This window comes from Juglans regia, chromosome 7, assembly GCF_001411555.2.
Source record: "Juglans regia cultivar Chandler chromosome 7, Walnut 2.0, whole genome shotgun sequence".
NCBI lineage: Eukaryota > Viridiplantae > Streptophyta > Magnoliopsida > Fagales > Juglandaceae > Juglans > Juglans regia.
The window spans coordinates 13,068,194-13,086,811 of NC_049907.1; the positions used below are offsets into that span (position 1 = coordinate 13,068,194).

Here is an 18,618-nt window from a genome sequence, read left to right on the forward strand (position 1 = left end):
TACAGAAAAGAGTCGATCTGTTTTATTTTTATTTTTTCGTTTTTGTTATAACTTTCCCTCCCATCGAGCAAAACTGACAATGGATTTCAAAATTTAAAATTTAAAAAGTTGAGAAAGCGCACGTTTCCTAAACCGTATGGAGACGAAGGTCTTCCTCCATGGCGCGTAATGATTACGTCTACAATGACGCCTAATGATCAAGCGCTTGTGTATAAATGTCTCACCTCCATCACTCACCAGTTCAGTATCAAGGATAAGGTCTTCTTTCTTCACATGGTAATTGGTATGCCATTTCCAAGCTTGTAGCTCCACCACCTACCCTTCAACACCGCCTCCTTTCTTTTCTTTTACCCAGTACTATTTTGGAAGACGACAAACCCAAGACCCTCCTTTTCTTTTCTTTCTCATTATTGTAGAGTTTGCTGATTAAATTGTGCTTCATTTGGATTCAGGTCATGTGGTCGATCGAGAAGTAAGCTTATTTCTGGGAAATTAAAGGAGCTAGTTCCGGTCATTACTTACTAACTTGGAATTAGTAAGGTTCTTTTTCGTTTATGCTCTCTATAAATAGTTCATGAATTGGTGAAATGTCTCGTTCGTAGTCGTGGTACTGATGAATTTGTCTTAATTATAAGTAATTTGCTTGTTGAGTGTTTATTTTTTATTTTTTAGTCTTGGATCTGAGATATTGCTTTAATACTGATTAACTATAAATGTTTTTAAAAAATAAATCCTATAAAATATATTATTAATATAAACATACATATGATGGAGAGGGATGCGATCTTGGACATTTTTACATTCTGAAAAGGAAACCAACTTCGTTATCCGAAGTATATATTTAAAGTCTCGTGATTTCATAATTTTCCTATTAATTATTAATTTCTTGCATTATTAAAGTGTATAAAAGCTTATTATACAGAAATGGTTAATAATTTTGGCTTTCTTGCATAGCTCCTCACATTAATTAGCAACTAGGTGAAAAAAAACATTACTCAATTTAGAAGAAAATTAACTATCATTTTCTATCTCTCACTCACAGAAGAAATGGTCACGTTTGGTATTTCAAAGAATTAACAATCACTTTATTGTCAATTTTAATTGTTTATTAATTAATACATGTTAATGTCGAAAGTAGATATTTCGTCATTGTATGTTTCCAAATAGCTAGATTCATTAAAAATGTATTCAATTTATTTTTAATGGAATAATTAATGGAACTTTTGTTTAATTAGAACGTTTTCGTCTTCTTCTAGTAAGAAAACTTTGGTTTTGTTTAGTCGTGTTTCAAGACGAATCTATATACTCTGTAATCTATATATATATATATAGAGGATTTGTGCGTTAATAGAAAAATGTTGAATGTGACATCAACTACATGAATGCTTGTGGCTAACATAGGATTTTTTGGAGTACTGATATGTTGTTTTGCATTGAGGCCTCCGGAGGTACTAATCACGATTGTGCGGCATACAAGGTCCATCACTGCAATGGATCCTATAATCTATAATGCGGTGGCACTAGGAAACCTGGAGGCCTTGGAACATGATATCTCCGATCCACTTGATTGGTTTTTAACAGTTAATCAAAACACAATCCTACATATTTGCATTTCAAGTATCCTCGTTGAAGAAAAGTATCCAGCCACTGGAGGAACTGACCAAGCCTTAGCGGCAAAATTTGTGAAAGATGTACTGGACAAGTGTCCGTCACTTTTATTGAAAGCCAACGCAGAAGATGATACTCCGTTACATTTGGCAGCAAGGTATGGGCATGCTTCCATCGTCAAAGTCCTAATTGAACATAAAAAATCCCAACATCAAGATCTCGAAAGTGGAGTCGTTGAAGCTATGAAGGAGATGATTGGGAAGCTGAACAAAGAAAGAGATACGGCCTTACATGAGGCTGTACGGTACAATCACATTGAAGTAGTAAAACAGTTACTAATGGGTGTAGATCAAGAATTTTCGTTCGGTGCTAATGCTGTTGGTGAGACCCCACTTTACTTGGTTGCCGAGAGCTATTTTCCGGATTTGGTGTCAGAAATTTTAAACAAATTGAAGTCACCAGCTTATGTTGGCCCCTTGGGTAGAACGGCTTTGCATGCTGCAGTAATACGTTACTATGACAAAGGTATTGCCTATTTTATGTGGTGGTACCAAATATGACAGGACATCAAATTCATGAATTATAAAAATGTTTGATATGCACAGGGCCGGTTTTAGATTAATTTCGTGTTTAACAAGCTTGCAAATAATAAAGACTGATGTCTGCCTTGTCTTGCATTTGCCTTTTGTACATACAAATTTTATTTGATGATCAAGGATTGATAACTTAACACGGCTTTCACATTAAAGATGAGTTTGGATGTTGAAGTGAGTTGAGTTGAGTTGAGTTGAGATGATAAAATATTGTTAGAATATTATTTTTTAATATTATTATTATTTTAAAATTTGAAAAAGTCGAATTGTTTATTATATTTTGTGTTGGGATTTGAAAGAATTGTAATGATGAGTTGAGAGTATTTTATGATCCAAACGCAGCCTAAATGATCACCTGAATAGTTCTTTTTCTGTCTCCTAAGGTACGTCTTCCTCTTTGTTCTGCAGTAATGACCAAAAACATTTTGCAAAGATACGGACGCGAACTATGTAAACAAGCAGACCAAAATGGTTGGACTCCGCTTCACATGGCTGCATACATGGGTAGCATTGAGCCAACAAAACTATTGCTGGAATTTGATAGGAGAGGTAGCATATATGAAAGACGCTGAGGGTAGGACAGCTCTTCACATTGCAGCCCATCGCAACGAAGGAGAAGTAACAAGAGAGATTATATCAATGTGTCCTGATTGTGGCGAAGTGGTTGACAATAAAGGCCGCAATGCACTCCATCTCGCTATGATGACCAAGTTGTGGCCAGATGTAGTGCTAATCATCCAAGATAATTCATCTCTCCGGAATCTTTTGAATTAGAAGGACAACGACGGGAATTCACCTCTCCATTACTATTGCATTAATTCTGTTGGTTACAACGAGCGTCTCCCGAAATCTCCAAGAGTTGAGAAAATGGTCTTCAACAAAAAGAACCAGAAAGCTCTTCAAATCTTACGAAGTAAAATCTCCCAACTTGATTTTGATGAACATCAGGTAACGTAATCTTTTATCTTTGAATATTTAGTTCTTTTCAATAAGATATGCTAAGTTATACCGTAACCAAAGGGATTCATAGAATAATAATTAATCAAATCGGATTGTTTTTTATTTTTTTCGAATTAAACTGATTTATGTATCAGTACATCAGATAATATATAAATCAGTTTGATGTGCTTTAAATTTTAAATTTTAAATCGATTTTAAATTAAATTGATTTTATGTATCACATCTATATTACTTAAATATAATAAATTTAAATATAATCAAATCATTTCTAAACGGAAGGGAATAATAAGAAATTTAATGGAAAAAAATATGTGAAAATACTTTTTTTAATTGATTGTTTTGGTCTGATGTCGAGTCTCTTGGCTCTTGAGATAGTAATATTCATTTTGTGTTAATTTGCCACTGAAACTCGGCTAGCTTAGCTTCGCTTTCGTATAGAAATCGGACCCGGTCCAATTCCGTCCAAGCTGAATCCTTTTTGGTTATGATTTTAATTTGAAGATGATGTGACAAAGAAACCACAACCCTTCCTTTGATTTAAACTTTTTCCGTTTATCAATATTATGAGGACTAGGTACTATACCGTTATGACAGAAATTATAATTATAAATTGAAAAAGCAGTGGTTTTATCCCATACAACACCTAGAGGGGGGGTGAATAGGTGCAGTTCAAATTATGTGGACTAATAAAATTTAATGCCAAGAAGCAAATAAAAGATGACACAAATCATGCAAATAATCAACACAAGGATTTGGTCACGAAGTGGAAACTCATTTGAAGAACGTCTTCAAATTCTAAAACCACTCCGGGTGTAAGCCACCACCTAAAATCCACTATAGAAAAAGTTCATTACAACTAATTTAGAGACAACTAATTTTAGTATATTTTTAATGAAGGAATTAATTTTATTTATGCAAAAATTATTTCTTTTGCGTCATAATTATTAAATTTTAATTGGGTTATTTTTATGATTTTAGTTTGCGAAAATTATTTTTTGAGCGCTTTCTTAAATTAATTATTGTTGTGTGTTTAAATTTCTTCTCGAATTAAATTAAATTGTTGTCGGGTTTAATTATTTATTTTAATTATAATCATTGTGTTTGAAATATTTTATTTCAATGGCTGTTTTAAAACCGTTTCCGTTGAATCATTTTTGTGACCCAAGACGTGAGGATTGGACCTCATTTCTTTCCCTCCATTTTTGCTTTTCCTTTTTTTTTTTTTCTTTATTTTCTTTATTTTTTCTCCTTTCCCCTCCCCTTCCCGCGCACGGACGTAGCTCTCTCTCTCCCTCGCCGTGCAACCTTCTCTCCCCCATACCGCCGCCGTCGCAGCGCCGTGTGCGATACCGCCCGGCCGACCAGCTCCCCCTCCCTCCGGTGACCTCACCCCCCAAATCCCAGCGCCTACCTCTCCGCTGGTAGCCCGCACGCACCCCACGAAGCCACGACATTCTTTGCGCCGTTGCGCCGCCGTCGCTCCACCTCTGGCCACCATTTCTTCACCATATCATCCTCGACCTCCTAGCAACCCATTGGACCCAACCCCACCTCCGATCCGTCACCGGTGAAGCACATCCAACTCCATTTTCGTTTTGGACATTTTTGGCCTAAAAACACCCCTTGCGCCGCCACCCACGGCAAACCACCACCACCACTAGCTTCACCGACCTCCCTAGGCCCTACTCCATCAAATTTGGGTCTTCGTTTGTCACTGTTGAAAAGTGGGTATCTGTGACCCACGACCACAGTGTATTTTACACTGTTCGACAGCTATTTTTCCACTTCGAGCGCACCCGTGATCCTCGGAAAATTATTATATAGCATTGTAAGTATTTTCCAAAGATTTCTCGTGAATTTTATGTATTTTTGCACTAACCTATTTCACTGCATTTATTTGGCATGCCGGACTGAGTCCGAGGAGTTCGGGGGTCGGATGGATTTGTGATTGGAGTTGTTGGTTGATTTGGTTGAATTGGATATTGGCTGTTGATGGATTTTGGTTGGATTTGTTGGTATTGTTCATTGATGGATGTTAGAACAGTGTTGGTATATGTTCATGTCATTATTTCATGCATAATCATGCTTGTAAAGAAAACTGGGTTTTCGTGTATTGCATTCATGCTCATGTGTGATTTGAAAGGCTATGATTTTATGAGAGAATATTTTTGGGTGCGTGTGTATCACGAACCCCAAGCCGAGATGGGGTATTATCTCGGTGGAGCTCCTCTGGTCACTCGGGAGCGTAATATATTGAGTGACGTCCCCTGGATTGTCGCTGGGCGACAATGGGATCTGACTAGAGGGTCTCGCGCCGACTCCGTGGTCCTTCTGCTGGGGGGGACTAGAGGATGGTTGGCCACGTACGCGCTGGGCGCGGAACTGGGCATCGCTCGTTGTGTAGTAGATGTTTCCCATGAACGTGTTGGTCGCGTAAGTGGGCATCGCTATGAAGCCAGAGTGTGCGGATGATCCCTAGGGGAGCTCATGGTGCATACGCTAAAAATAGACTATTTTCTGGAAAAATAGCGTGTGTTGGATTTTTGTGTAATTCATTTTCTGGGAAAATGTTTTATGGATATGTTGGCCAACTGGGATTTTGGCGTGTGTTGAAATAATCATTTTCGGGGAAAATGACGTTTTGGAGATTATTGCATATTTTATCATGTGCATGCATGCCAGTTGTCTTAAATGCATTTTATTCCTGAGAACTGTTTGGTTTGTACTTACCTGCGGTACCATGTTTGGTAACGCAGATTTTGATGCAGAGGAGGATGAGGGCGAGCCTAAGGAGACGGCTCCGCCCGACGAGTGATCAGGGATCACTCACTTGGCTACTTTATTTTAATGCGTTGTATTTTAAGTTTTGGATGATTGTATGACTATTAATTATACCTCTACGGATGTTTACATTGAATTTAAATTCTGGTACTTAGTTGACTATCTGCTACGTTATTTTTGTTGTACATCATTGGATATACACACACTGGCACTTCGTTGGGATGTGTGACCGTGTTGTCACCATCCGGGCGTCTCGATCCCCGTGTTTTTGTTTAAAGGGGGTCGGAGGCGCCACAGGTGGTATCAGAGCCGAACGGCTCTGGGTAAAGCCATATGTCCCTTAGGGTAGTACCAGAAATTATTTTTCTATTTTAAAAATAATTTTTAAAGGTTGTAAGTTAAATTATTTATTTTATATTATGAGTTTATGATTATTTTATTTTGTGTTAAATGATCGTATTTATATTATTTTAGGTTATTGTATTTTTATTATGTTGCTTTTGGATCGTGTTTGAATTGTCCGGGATTTAAGCAGGGTTTAGTATTGCTCTTAACATGAAAATGGTGAGGTACTAGAAATTTTTCTAAGTTGTAATTGAAATTGTTTAACTTAGAGTATGGTTTTATTGGCTTTATTTATTTTATTGTATGATAATTTTGTTGTTTATTTATTTTATAGTATGTCATTTTATTTCATTTGTTTTATTTTATGGCGGATTATTTTATTGTTTTATTTATTTTATTGTGAACTACTTCATTGGTTTTATGCATTTTGTCATGTGTTATTTTATTTATGGGATTTTATTTTATTTTGTTTTGTTCAAAATTGAAATGCGGGTTAAGGGTTATGTTATGACAGGAAGATGGTACGACTGAGAAGGCCATTGTTAGGCTTAAACATTTGGTGTAGTAGGCCTGAACTCTTGGTGATTGGTTGTTTTAATATCGAGGCTCGAACATTAGGGTCTGGGTAAACTCTTCGGATTAGGTACTCAAGTTGCTGCTAAGGAGGGGAATAGTTTTTAATTGCTTAGGATAATTGAGGTTTTACCTTCCGTAGAATTTATTTAATGAATCTGTGGGTAGGAGGTTGTAAGTTCAACGAACCTCAAGGTTAGATTTATGAGAAGTTCATCTAAGATTTGAGGACCCATAGTTTTTAGGAAATAAGTTATGAGATTTAATGTGGTAGGTTCAACAAGCAATTAAGTGATGACTTAGATTAGAAGTTTTCGATATTACTGACCTTGATAAGCAATTTGATAGCATTTGAGATTTTAGAATTTATAAGTTTTAAAGGGTGAATGTTTTAGATTTAAGGTCATCGATCTTGAGGATTTCAGAAAATGATTTTTATCTGAGTTAAGGTTTTAGAATTGTAGAGTTGAAGGGCTGAATTAAAATAGGATCGATGAGAGTTGAGTTACTGATATGAGAATTTTTTCAGGCGAGAATTTTCTTGAAGATGTAAGGTAATGATCTAGTTTGTTTATTTTCTGGGGATTGATGATGTTGATCTAGTTTGGTTAAATAATTATTTTTAGCTTGGTGTTACAGTGACTGATTAATGATATAATCCATATTAAATTTTAAGGATAATAGATGGTGCGGATTTAGGAAATGATTTTTGCTGATTTCGAGGGTATAGGTCCTAGTCTTATTTGGGTTGGAGAAGTGACTTTGGTAAGTGTTGAAGAGGAGTCAACACAATAGTGCTAATTCAAGAGACCTTGGCTTGGAATTTTTGGTGAGTTGATCGAAGTGTGTAGTCGAGTGGGTTACTTAGTGGAATCATGGTTGACAATAGTTATTGTGATTATTTTCAGGAATTAATTGTGACTTGAGGTTACTTAGGTATTTCATTTTATTTTATTTTATCTTGAGGATATATTTACCTTTGGAGATTGAGCATCCAATTGGTTGAATTAAGGACATTGTTATTTAACTTGAAGAGAGATTATTGGGACATCATGTATAGTGTATGAAAAGATTTTCGAAGTTGAAGCTTAGGCATCAACAGTGGATAATATGATCAAGTATGTGGGTTAATAAAACATTAGGATCCTTGGGTACTTTGCAATGGCTTTTGGTAGATTGAAGATTTGATCGGTATGGTTTGCCCTGAGGTTTAATAGTGATATACTATTAAAGGAACTAGTTGTGTTAATGCTAGCTTGGAGGAGTAGAACTAGGTGGGCGAGTTACCAAGATGGTTTCGATAATGCTTTGGTGTACTCAGTGGTGGTTCGTAGTGAGTTTAGTCATCGCTAGATTAGATGTTGTTCATAATGTAGATGATGAGCTTTCGGGTTTAGGTTGTTAGGTAGAAGTCTCTAGGCGCTCTTTTTTTTGGTTCGCTAGGTTGGAATTGAGTATTTTAAAGTATGCTTCTTATTGTGGATGAGATAAATGTATTTTGGGTTGAAGTTGCTTATTTTCAATTTGGGATGTTGAGGTTGTTTGATATTAATTTTCTGTCAATGATCATGGGTATATTTCATGGAAATTGATTTTGATCAAGGTAGCAGGAGTTAATTGAGGAATTTGAGTTATAACTCGTGGTTTTGGGAGAGAGAGTATTTTTCTACCAAATTGTGATAAGAGTTTTGGTTAGTAGGAATGAAGCCACCTTGTATTCGATGGTATTAGTTTTATGAGAACATAAATTTTATGCATGTGACGAATATCAGAGTGCACGGCATAAACGTGGTATTTTTGTTGTAGTTAGGAGTTCAGATTGTGTTGATTTTGAGGAATTAGTGGTGACTTGAATTTTGAGAAGATACTTGTAATTGGAGATTAATCATTTGGTTGTGCAATCTGTTACTGATGGTTAATATTAGAAGTGGCTATTAGGTTTCCAATAGTAGAATTCAATGAAGGTTTAGAAGTTGGAACATAGGAGTTGATTGCAGTTGGCACATATTATTGTAAGGGCTTTTGATCATTGGAATTTATTGGATGTTGTATTAAGGTTCTCGAGGAAATGAGATTTTGGATAGCAGCCTCTCTAGGAATACTGGTCGTGATGTGTCATTGGGGGACTAAAATGAGTATGTTGGATAATGCCATGTTCATTGAGGAATGTGCCACGTGCCGTTAAGTTAAGGCTGAGTATCAAGGTAGACCTCAACCTCTCCCTATTCCTGAGTGGATGTGGGGTGATATTTCTATGGATTTTGTTGTGGGTTTGTCGAGGACTCCTAGTGGGAAGGACTCAATTTGGGTGATTGTTGATCGGTTGATCAAGAGTGCTCATTTCTTACCCATTAATAACACTGACTCCTTGGGTAAGTTGACTCGATTATATGGCAAGGAGATAATGTGTTTGCATGGAGTACCCAAGAGTATTGTGTTGGATCGGGACCCGCAGTTTACGTCCCATTTTTGAAAAAGTTTGCAGGCAGCCTTAGGCACTAAGTTGAAGTTTAGTACTGCGTATCAACCTCAAACAGACGGTCAATCAGAGCATACTATTCAAGCTCTTGAGGTTATGTTGCGGTCTTGTGTCATGGAAATTCATGGAAGTTGGGAGAATCATCTGCTGCTATTTGAGTTTGCTTATAATAACAATTTTCATTCCTCCATTCGGATGGCCCCATATGAAGCTTGATATGGAAGGAAGTGTAGATCGCCTTTATGTTGGGATGAAAGTTCGCGAAAGCAAACTGTTTGGGCCTGAGATAATTCAAGAAATGAATGATCAAGTTCAGTTTATAAGGACTAAAATGGCGGAAGCGCAAAGTTGCCATAAGAGTTATGCAGATACGAGAAGAAGAGATGTATCCTTTGAAGTAGATGACTGGGTTTATTTCAAAGTCTCTCCTATGAAAGGCGTTAAGCGCTTTGATAAGAAGGGAAAACTTATCCCAAGATATGTTGGCTTTTTTTTCAAATCGTAAGGAAGGTTTGGCTGGTTGCTTATAGAGTGGCCTTACCGGACTATTTTGGCGGTATGTTCTTAAGTCTTCTCTTAGTTGAATCTTATTCCTGTCTTAGTCTTAATGTTGACCTTGCCAATTTCGAGGATGAAATTTTTATTAAGGGGGGAGGATGTAACACCCCGTATTTTAGTGTATTTTTAATGAAGGAATTAATTTTATTTATGCAAAAATTATTTCTCTTGCGTCATAATTATTAAATTTTAATTGGGTTATTTTTATGATTTTAGTTTGCAAAAATTATTTTTTGAGTGCTTTCTTAAATTAATTATTATTGTGTGTTTAAATTTCTTCTCGAATTAAATTAAATTATTATCGGGTTTAATTATTTATTTTAATTATAATCATTGTGTTTGAAATATTTTATTTCACTGGCTGTTTTAAAACCATTTCCATTGGATCATTTTTGTGACTCAAGATGTGAGGATTGGACCTCATTTCTTTCCCTTCATTTTTCCTTTTCCTTTTTTTTCTTTCCTCCTTTTTCTTTTTCTTTCTTTTCTTTTTCTTTTTCTCCTTTCCCCTCCCCTTCCCGCGCACGGACGTAGCTCTCTCTCTCTCTCGCCGTGCAACCTTCTCTCCCCCAGACCGCCACTGTCGCGGCGCCGTGCGCGATACCGCCTGGCCGACCAGCTCCCCCTTCCTCCGGCGACCTCACCCCCCAAATCCCAGCCCCTACCTCACCGCTGGTAGCCCGCATGCACCCCACAAAGCCACGACATTCTTTGCGCCGTTGCGCCGCCATCGCGCCACCTCTGGCCACCATTTCTTCACCACATCATCCTCGATCTCCTAGCAACCCATTGGACCCAACCCCACCTCCGATCCGTCACCGGTGAAGCACATCCAACTCCATTTTCGTTTTGGACATTTTTGGCCTAAAAACACCCCTTGCGCCGCCACCCACGGCAAACCACCACCACCACTAGCTTCACCGACCTCCCTAGGCCCTACTCCATCAAATTTGGGTCTTCGTTTGTCACCGTTAAAAAGTGGGTATCTGTGACCCACGGCCACAGTGTATTTTACACTGTTCGACAGCTATTTTTCCACTTCGAGCGCACCCGTGATCCTCGGAAAATTATTATATAGCATTGTAAGTATTTTCCAAAGATTTCTCGTGAATTCTATGGATTTTTGCACTAACCTATTTCACTGCATTTATTTGGCATGCCGGACTGAGTCCGAGGAGTTCGGGGGTCGGATGGATTTGTGATTGGAGTTGTTGGTTGATTTGGTTGAATTGGATATTGGCTGTTGATGGATTTTGGTTGGATTTGATGGTATTGTTCATTGATGGATGTTAGAACAGTGTTGGTAATGTTCATGTCATTATTTCATGCATAATCATGTTTGTAAAGAAAACTGGATTTTCGTGTATTGCATTCATGCTCATGTGTGATTTGAAAGGCTATGATTTTATGAGAGAATATTTTTGGTTCGTGTGAATCACGAACCCCAAGCCGAGATGGGGTATTATCTCGGTGGAGCTCCTCTGGTCACTCGGGAGCGTAATATACTGAGTGACGTCCCCTGGATTGTCGCTGGGTGACAATGGGATCGGACGAGAGGGTCTCGTGCCGACTCCGTGGTCCTTCTGCGGGTGGGGACTAGAGGATGCTTGGCCACGTACGCGCTGGTAGGGGTGTCAAATCGTGTTAACGGGTCGTGTTCGTGTCGTGTCAAGACATGTATATTATACTATATAGGTCAACCCTAACCCGACCCGTTAAGCTTATCGTGTCAAAATCTCAAACCCTAACACGACCCAATAACATAACGGGCCGTGTCGTGTCAACCCGTTTTGACCTATTTATGTAAATGGATTGAAACAAACCCAAAATTAACCTCCTTAATCTAGTTAAGTTTAGCATAATTTTATATAAATGTTAAAATCACAATATCTATACAAAATATAAAACTAACTACAAGTCCAAAATTACAATCTAAACAATAAAAATATCTAAATTAAAATCTCAAAAATTTTATTTTTTAGGTATAAGGGTATAATTGTAATTTTAACTTTCTTAACGGGTCATAACAGGTTATAACGGGTCATAACGGGTTGACCCGTTATCAACCCGTTAAGCTATCGTGTCTTAACGGGTCAACCCGTTTTGACCCGAACCCGTTAAGGGTAAACCCTAACCCGCTTTTATCGTGTCGTGTTCGTGTTGGGTTAATGGGTCGTGTGACATATTGACACCCCTACGCGCTGGGCGTGGAACTGGGCATCGCTCGTTTTGTAGTAGATGTTTCCCACGAACGTGTTGGGCGCGTAAGGGGGGGAGAATGTAACACCCCGTATTTTAGTGTATTTTTATTGAAGGAATATTTTTAATTGTTCAAAAATTTATTCTCTTATTTTAAAATTGTTGGATTTTTATTAGTGGGTTTATTTTATGATTTTTGAATTTTGTGAAAATTATTTTGAAGTGCTCTCCTATCATTAATTATTGTTATACGTTTAAAATCTCTTTATTCTAAATCAATTACTGTTAGGTTTAATTATTTTAATTTCACTTCACCATTACATTTAAATTATTTTATTTAACTTGTGGTTTTGAAATCGTTTCCGTTGGATCATTTTTGTGACCCAAGATATGAGGATTGGACCTCATTTCTTTTCCTACATTTTCTCTTTCCTCTTTTCTTTTTCTTCCTTTTTTCTTTTTCTTTTTTCTTTTCTTTCTTTTTTCTTTCTTTCCCCAGGCTCTCCCGCGCGACGCCCAGGCCCTCCCTCTCTCTCCGTCCAATCTTCCTTCACCGCCCAGTGCCGCCGTGAGCCGGCGGTGGCCTTCACCGCCCAGCCCGTTCGCCTCCCTTGTCACCGGCGACCTCACCCCACCAAGCTCACCTTCATTCGCACTGCCGTTAACCACCAGCAGCCCTTCAAAGCCGCGGCGTTCTTTGTGCTCGCGCGCCGCCGTCGCGCCACCACCGGCCACCATCTCTTCACCACTTCATCCTCGACCCCTTAGCAACCCAATGGAGCCAACCCCACCTCCGATCCGTCACCGGTGAAGCACATTTATCAACATTTCCGTTTTGGGCTTTTTGGTCTTCTACCGCCGCCCACGCTGCCATCCACGGCCAACCTTCACCACCACTAGCTTCACCGACTTCCCTAGGCCCTACCCTATCAATTTTGGGTCTTCGTTTGTCACCGTTGAAAAGTGGGTCTTTGAGACCCACAGCCACAGTGTATTTGACATTGTTCTGTTACTGTGTTGCAGCCTCTTGCAGCTTCGTGATCCTTCGGAAATTGCTATATAGCACTGTAAGTATTTCTCCAAAGAACTTTCATGATTTAAACATATTTTTCCACTAACTCATTTCACTGTATTTGGTTGAACATGCCAGACTGAGTCCGAGGAGTTCGGAGGTCGGATGGATTTGTGAGTGGAGTTGTTTGGTTGGATTGATTGGATTAGTTATTGGTTATTGATTGTTGTGGATTAGTGTTGGTACATGTACATCTCATTATTTCATGCATGTTCATGTTTGTAAAGGAAACTGGGTTTTCGTGTATTGCATTCATGTTCATGCGTGATTTGGAAAATTATGATTTAATGTGTGAGAATATCTTTGGGTGCGTGTGTATCATGACCCCAAGCCGAGATGGGGTATTATCTCGGTGGAGCTCCTCTGGTTATTCGGGAGTGGAATATACTAAGTAACGTCCCCTGGATTGTCGCCGGGCGACAATTGGATCGGACGAGATGGTTTCGTTCCGATTCCGTGGTCCTTCTGCTGGCGAGGACTAGAGGATGTCTGGCCAAGTACGCGCTGGGCGCAAAACTGGGCATCGCTCGTTGCGTAGTGTGGATGCTTGGCCATGTACGCGCCGGGCGCGGAACTGAGCACCGCTACGAAGCCAGGACGTGCGGATGGTCCCTAGGGGAGACCATGGTGCATATGGAATTAATGAACTATTTTCTGGGAAAATAGTGTGAGTTGGATTTCTATGTAAAATATTTTCTGGGAAAATGTTTTACGGACATTTTGGACCAAAATGGGATTTTGGCGTGTGTTGAAAATAATCATTTTCGGGAAAAATGATTATTTGAGAAAAATGCATATTTCTTCATGTACATGCATGTTAGTTGCACTTAATGCATTTTTATTACGTGGTTATTTTGGGTTATACTTACCTGCGATACCATTTTGTGGTAACGCAGATTTTGATGCAGATGAGGAAGAGACGGCTCCGCCTGAGGAGACGGCTCCGCCTGAGGAGTAATCTGGGATCACTCGCTTGGTTATCTGAATTTTCTGTATTGTATTTTAATTATGGATGATTGTATAACTACTATTTAAACTTTACTGATGTTTCGATTGTAAATAAATTCTGGTACTTTGTTGACTATTCGCTGCGCTATTTTTTGCACATCGTTGCATGTACACACACTGGCACTTCGTTGGGATGCGTGACCGTGTTGTCACCATCCTGGCGTCTCGATCTCCGTATTTTTATATAAGGGAGATTTGGGGCGCCATAGGGCAGTCTAGTACTTTACTAGTTTTAGTATATAGCCTAACGGACTATACTGAAAGAAGCATCCAGAATATTACTACATTGATTCAGTTATAATTTGGAGGTGCTCCATCGAAGGGATATCAGAATTCAATATACATTTCCATCCATTTCCCTACATAATTCATATATCCCATAGCTTGATTGTTGCAAGTACTTCATCCTTCTAGAATGTCAGTTTTGAACACTTCACTTCAGTTCCGTAGATCTCGAGTTAGGTCAGTTCCTTCTTCCTTCTTCATCCATCTTCTCTTGTGCACCGTTTCTCTCTTCTAGCACCATTAGCGGCGGCGTTTGTTACACTATCTGTGAGCATGGGAAAGGATTCGTGATGCTCATCTTTGACCAGATCATATTTGGATATAAATATATGCGGTTCTTTTGCTTGATTTGCTCTCTATTTTCTTTAAATTGTCTTTCCCAGCGATTTTCATTCGCTGCAAATAGTACCTTTATCGCCGCAATTGCACGATACGATTCAGTTGTTAATCGTTGGGAAATATTATTTCCAGCGATTTAATGTTGTCGCTAAAAGAGGAAAAATTGCCGAAAATATACTTTCCCAGCGATTTTTTGAAATCGCCACAATTGACTAAATGGCTTTGAAATAACAATTGCGGCGATAAGAGTGCGCCGGCATAGATCAATACCAGCGATTAAAAAAATGCTGCAATCGAGGTATTGGTTTTCCTGTACACTAATTGGAGGTGCTCCATCGAAGAGATATCAGAATTCAATATACATTTCCATCCATTTCCCTACATAATTCATATATCCCACAGCTTGATTGTTCCAAGTACTTCATCCTTCTAGAATGTCAGTTTTGAACATTTCACTTCAGTTCCGTAGATCTCGAGTTAGGTCAGTTCCTTCTTCCTTCTTCCTTCTTCATCCATCTTCTCTCGAGCACCGTTTCTCTCTTCTACCACCATTAGCGGCGGCGTTTGTTACACTATCTGTGAGCATGGGAAAGGATTCGTGATGCTCATCTTTGACCAGATCATATTTGGATATAAATATATGCGGTTCTTTTGCTTGATCTGCTCTCTATTTTCTTTAAATTTTTTGAAGTGTTTTCGCCTTTCGGTGCTTGCATTTTTTGGTAAATGTTTTTAACTGTTGAAATCTGTCTATTTGGATTGCTCTGTAATGATGAAGCCTTCGTCTTTAGTGTGTGCTATTTTTTTTTTTTTACCCATCAAATTCTTTGAGATGAAAATTTGTGTAGTTCTGGTGAACTGGGTCTCTTCTTTGTGCTTAGAACTTGTCGGATGGGGTTTTTCTTGCTTTGAACTTGCAGGACATCAGGTTTTTCTTGCTTGTTTATTGGGATTGCTCTGTAAGGAAACCTTCATCTTCGATGTGTGCTAGTTTTTTTTTTGACCCATCAAATTCTTTCAGATGAAAATTTGTAGATATGCTGATCTGGGTCTCTTCTTTGTGGTTGGAAATTGTCAAATGAGGTTTCTCATGCTTTGAACTTACCGGACATCAGGTTTATATCCTGTGCGGGTGATTCAATTCTTTAAAATATAGTTTTCCATTCTAATTGTGTGGTAGTCAACAGGGTAGGTGTGGTATTTTGGGGAGAAGGCCTGAGATTATTTTAGGTTCGAGGAAAATATTGGGTTTTGCTCAATTTACCGTGAAAAGTTGAGAAATTAGTAAGTGGATTTTCTGGAGTAGTTTTTCCTGTACACTAACGGAGGGTTTGAATAACTCTCTTGGTTCGGCTTCCAAGGTAGTATTGATGGATCGTTATCCAAAGTTGCATGCTTAAAGCTGAATAGTTACTTTAAATTCTTGTTTTGATTAACACTGAATTGTATCATATGTGATGATGTTGATGATTCTAAACCACAGGCTGGGGCAGGTCGGCTTTCAATATATTAAGAGACTCAACAGAATAGATCTGTCTACTATTGTGCGCCAAACTTTAAAGAAGCTACCCTTATTGTTATAAATTTTTGAACATTTATATTATCTATTACAAAGTAGCGTTGGTCAGTCTGAAAAGATGGTTAATCTATTCACAGAATCACAACAGGTATTAGTGAAAAAGAATTTACTTCAGGCACTCTGTTTTGGCAAGATCATCTAACAAAAGATTTCATTCACAAGGTAAACGGTAGATGCATATGTCAATAAAAGTTCTCTCCCTGCTTTCAAGTCTGGGATTGGCATTTCCTAGAAAGTGAAAGTCACAAATGTGCTTTAATATTTTAGCAGACACTCTTGTTTCTGTAAGGTGTTTCAAAAGCGATTGCCTATGATGCTCATCTAATTCACAGGGTAACATATCTTTGACACCCCTTCTCTTTGTCTATCTTTTAAAGGCATTTTGGTTCTGGACCGATGCTTGGCAATATTCATCATAATCACTTATTGGTCAATAATATCAAACTACACAGTTTGTTTGATTCATCATGTGCCGGTAAAACAAATATGTTGAATGTGGTTTTAACTTTTTTTTTTTTTTTCTGTATTCGGATCTAGATCCTAACAAAGAGCCACTGAGTTGAAATACAAGAAGTACAAGGGGAATCAACTTTACCGGCGATTCACTTTTGTTGGCAAAACCAACAAAATCGCCGCTTCTCACCTATCCCAGCGATTTATAAATCGCTGGAGGTCGCCAGTATTAAAGCCCCAATTTTGATCTACTCCGACGGAAGCCAAAAATCGCCGGCAAATATTTTCTTTCCCAGCGATTTTTATTCGCTGCAAATAGTACCTTTATCGCCGCAATTGCACGATACGATTCAGTTGTTAATCGTTGGGAAATATTATTTCCAGCGATTTAATGTTGTCGCTAAAAGAGGAAAAATCGTCGGAAATATACTTTCCCAGCGATTTTTTGAAATCGCCACAATTGACTAAATGGCTTCGAAATAACAATTGAGGCGATAAGAGTGCGCCGGCATAGATCAATACCAGCGATTAAAAAAATGCTGCAATCGAGGTATTGGTTTTCCTGTACACTAATTGGAGGTGCTCCATCGAAGAGATATCAGAATTCAATATACATTTCCATCCATTTCCCTACATAATTCATATATCCCACAGCTTGATTGTTCCAAGTACTTCATCCTTCTAGAATGTCAGTTTTGAACACTTCACTTCAGTTCCGTAGATCTCGAGTTAGGTCAGTTCCTTCTTCCTTCTTCCTTCTTCATCCATCTTCTCTCGAGCACCGTTTCTCTCTTCTACCACCATTAGCGGCGGCGTTTGTTACACTATCTGTGAGCATGGGAAAGGATTCGTGATGCTCATCTTTGACCAGATCATATTTGGATATAAATATATGCGGTTCTTTTGCTTGATCTGCTCTCTATTTTCTTTAAATTTTTTGAAGTGTTTTCGCCTTTCGGTGCTTGCATTTTTTGGTAAATGTTTTTAACTGTTGAAATCTGGCTATTTGGATTGCTCTGTAATGATGAAGCCTTCGTCTTTAGTGTGTGCTATTTTTTTTTTTTACCCATCGAATTCTTTGAGATGAAAATTTGTGTAGATCTGGTGAACTGGGTCTCTTCTTTGTGCTTAGAACTTGTGGGATGGGGTTTTTCTTGCTTTGAACTTGCAGGACATCAGGTTTTTCTTGCTTGTTTATTGGGATTGCTCTGTATCGAAACCTTCATCTTCGATGTGTGCTAGTTTATTTTTTGACCCATCAAATTCTTTCAGATGAAAATTTGTAGATATGCTGATCTGGGTCTCTTCTTTGTGGTTGGAAATTGTCAAATGAGGTTTCTCATGCTTTGAACTTACCGGACATCAGGTTTATATCCTGTGCGGGTGATTCAATTCTTTAAAATATAGTTTTCCATTCTAATTGTGTGGTAGTCAACAGGGTAGGTGTGGTATTTTGGGGAGAAGGCCTGAGATTATTTTAGGTTCGAGGAAAATATTGGGTTTTGCTCAATTTACCGTGAAAAGTTGAGAAATTAGTAAGTGGATTTTCTGGAGTAGTTTTTCCTGTACACTAACGGAGGGTTTGAATAACTCTCTTGGTTCGGCTTCCAAGGTAGTATTGATGGATCGTTATCCAAAGTTGCATGCTTAAAGCTGAATAGTTACTTTAAATTCTTGTTTTGATTAACACTGAATTGTATCATATATGATGATGTTGATGATTCTAAACCACAGGCTGGGGCATGTCGGCTTTCAATATATTAAGAGACTCAACAGAATAGATCTG

General features: G+C 38.4%; 1 protein-coding gene across 7 annotated transcripts; it reads left to right on the top strand.

The window, feature by feature from the left end:
- Nucleotides 1-243: 243 nt before the first annotated feature.
- LOC108997595 (ankyrin-1-like) lies at nt 244-14,227 on the top strand. 7 transcript variants are annotated; one of them, XM_035692631.1, is made up of 5 exons: nt 244-283; nt 453-540; nt 1,449-2,133; nt 2,610-3,149; nt 14,065-14,227. In XM_035692631.1, exons 3-4 carry the CDS (start codon nt 1,491-1,493, stop codon nt 2,771-2,773), a joined length of 807 nt encoding a protein of 268 aa, XP_035548524.1. In that variant the 5' UTR covers nt 244-283; nt 453-540; nt 1,449-1,490; the 3' UTR covers nt 2,774-3,149; nt 14,065-14,227. The 7 variants fall into 7 exon arrangements, with proteins under 7 accessions (XP_035548524.1, XP_018829522.1, XP_018829516.1 ...); XM_018973977.2 differs by having other exon boundaries at nt 453-535; nt 1,439-2,133; XM_018973971.2 differs by having other exon boundaries at nt 453-535.
- The last annotated feature ends 4,391 nt before the right edge of the window (nt 14,228-18,618 follow it).

Bases quoted from the DNA above. Each gene is read 5' to 3' on its own strand.
- LOC108997595 (XM_018973945.2), top strand. From the start codon at position 1,383: ATGCTTGTGGCTAACATAGGATTTTTTGGAGTACTGATATGTTGTTTT. The intron at 2,134-2,609 runs GTATTGCCTATT...TTTGTTCTGCAG, and splicing joins AATACGTTACTATGACAAAG to TAATGACCAAAAACATTTTG.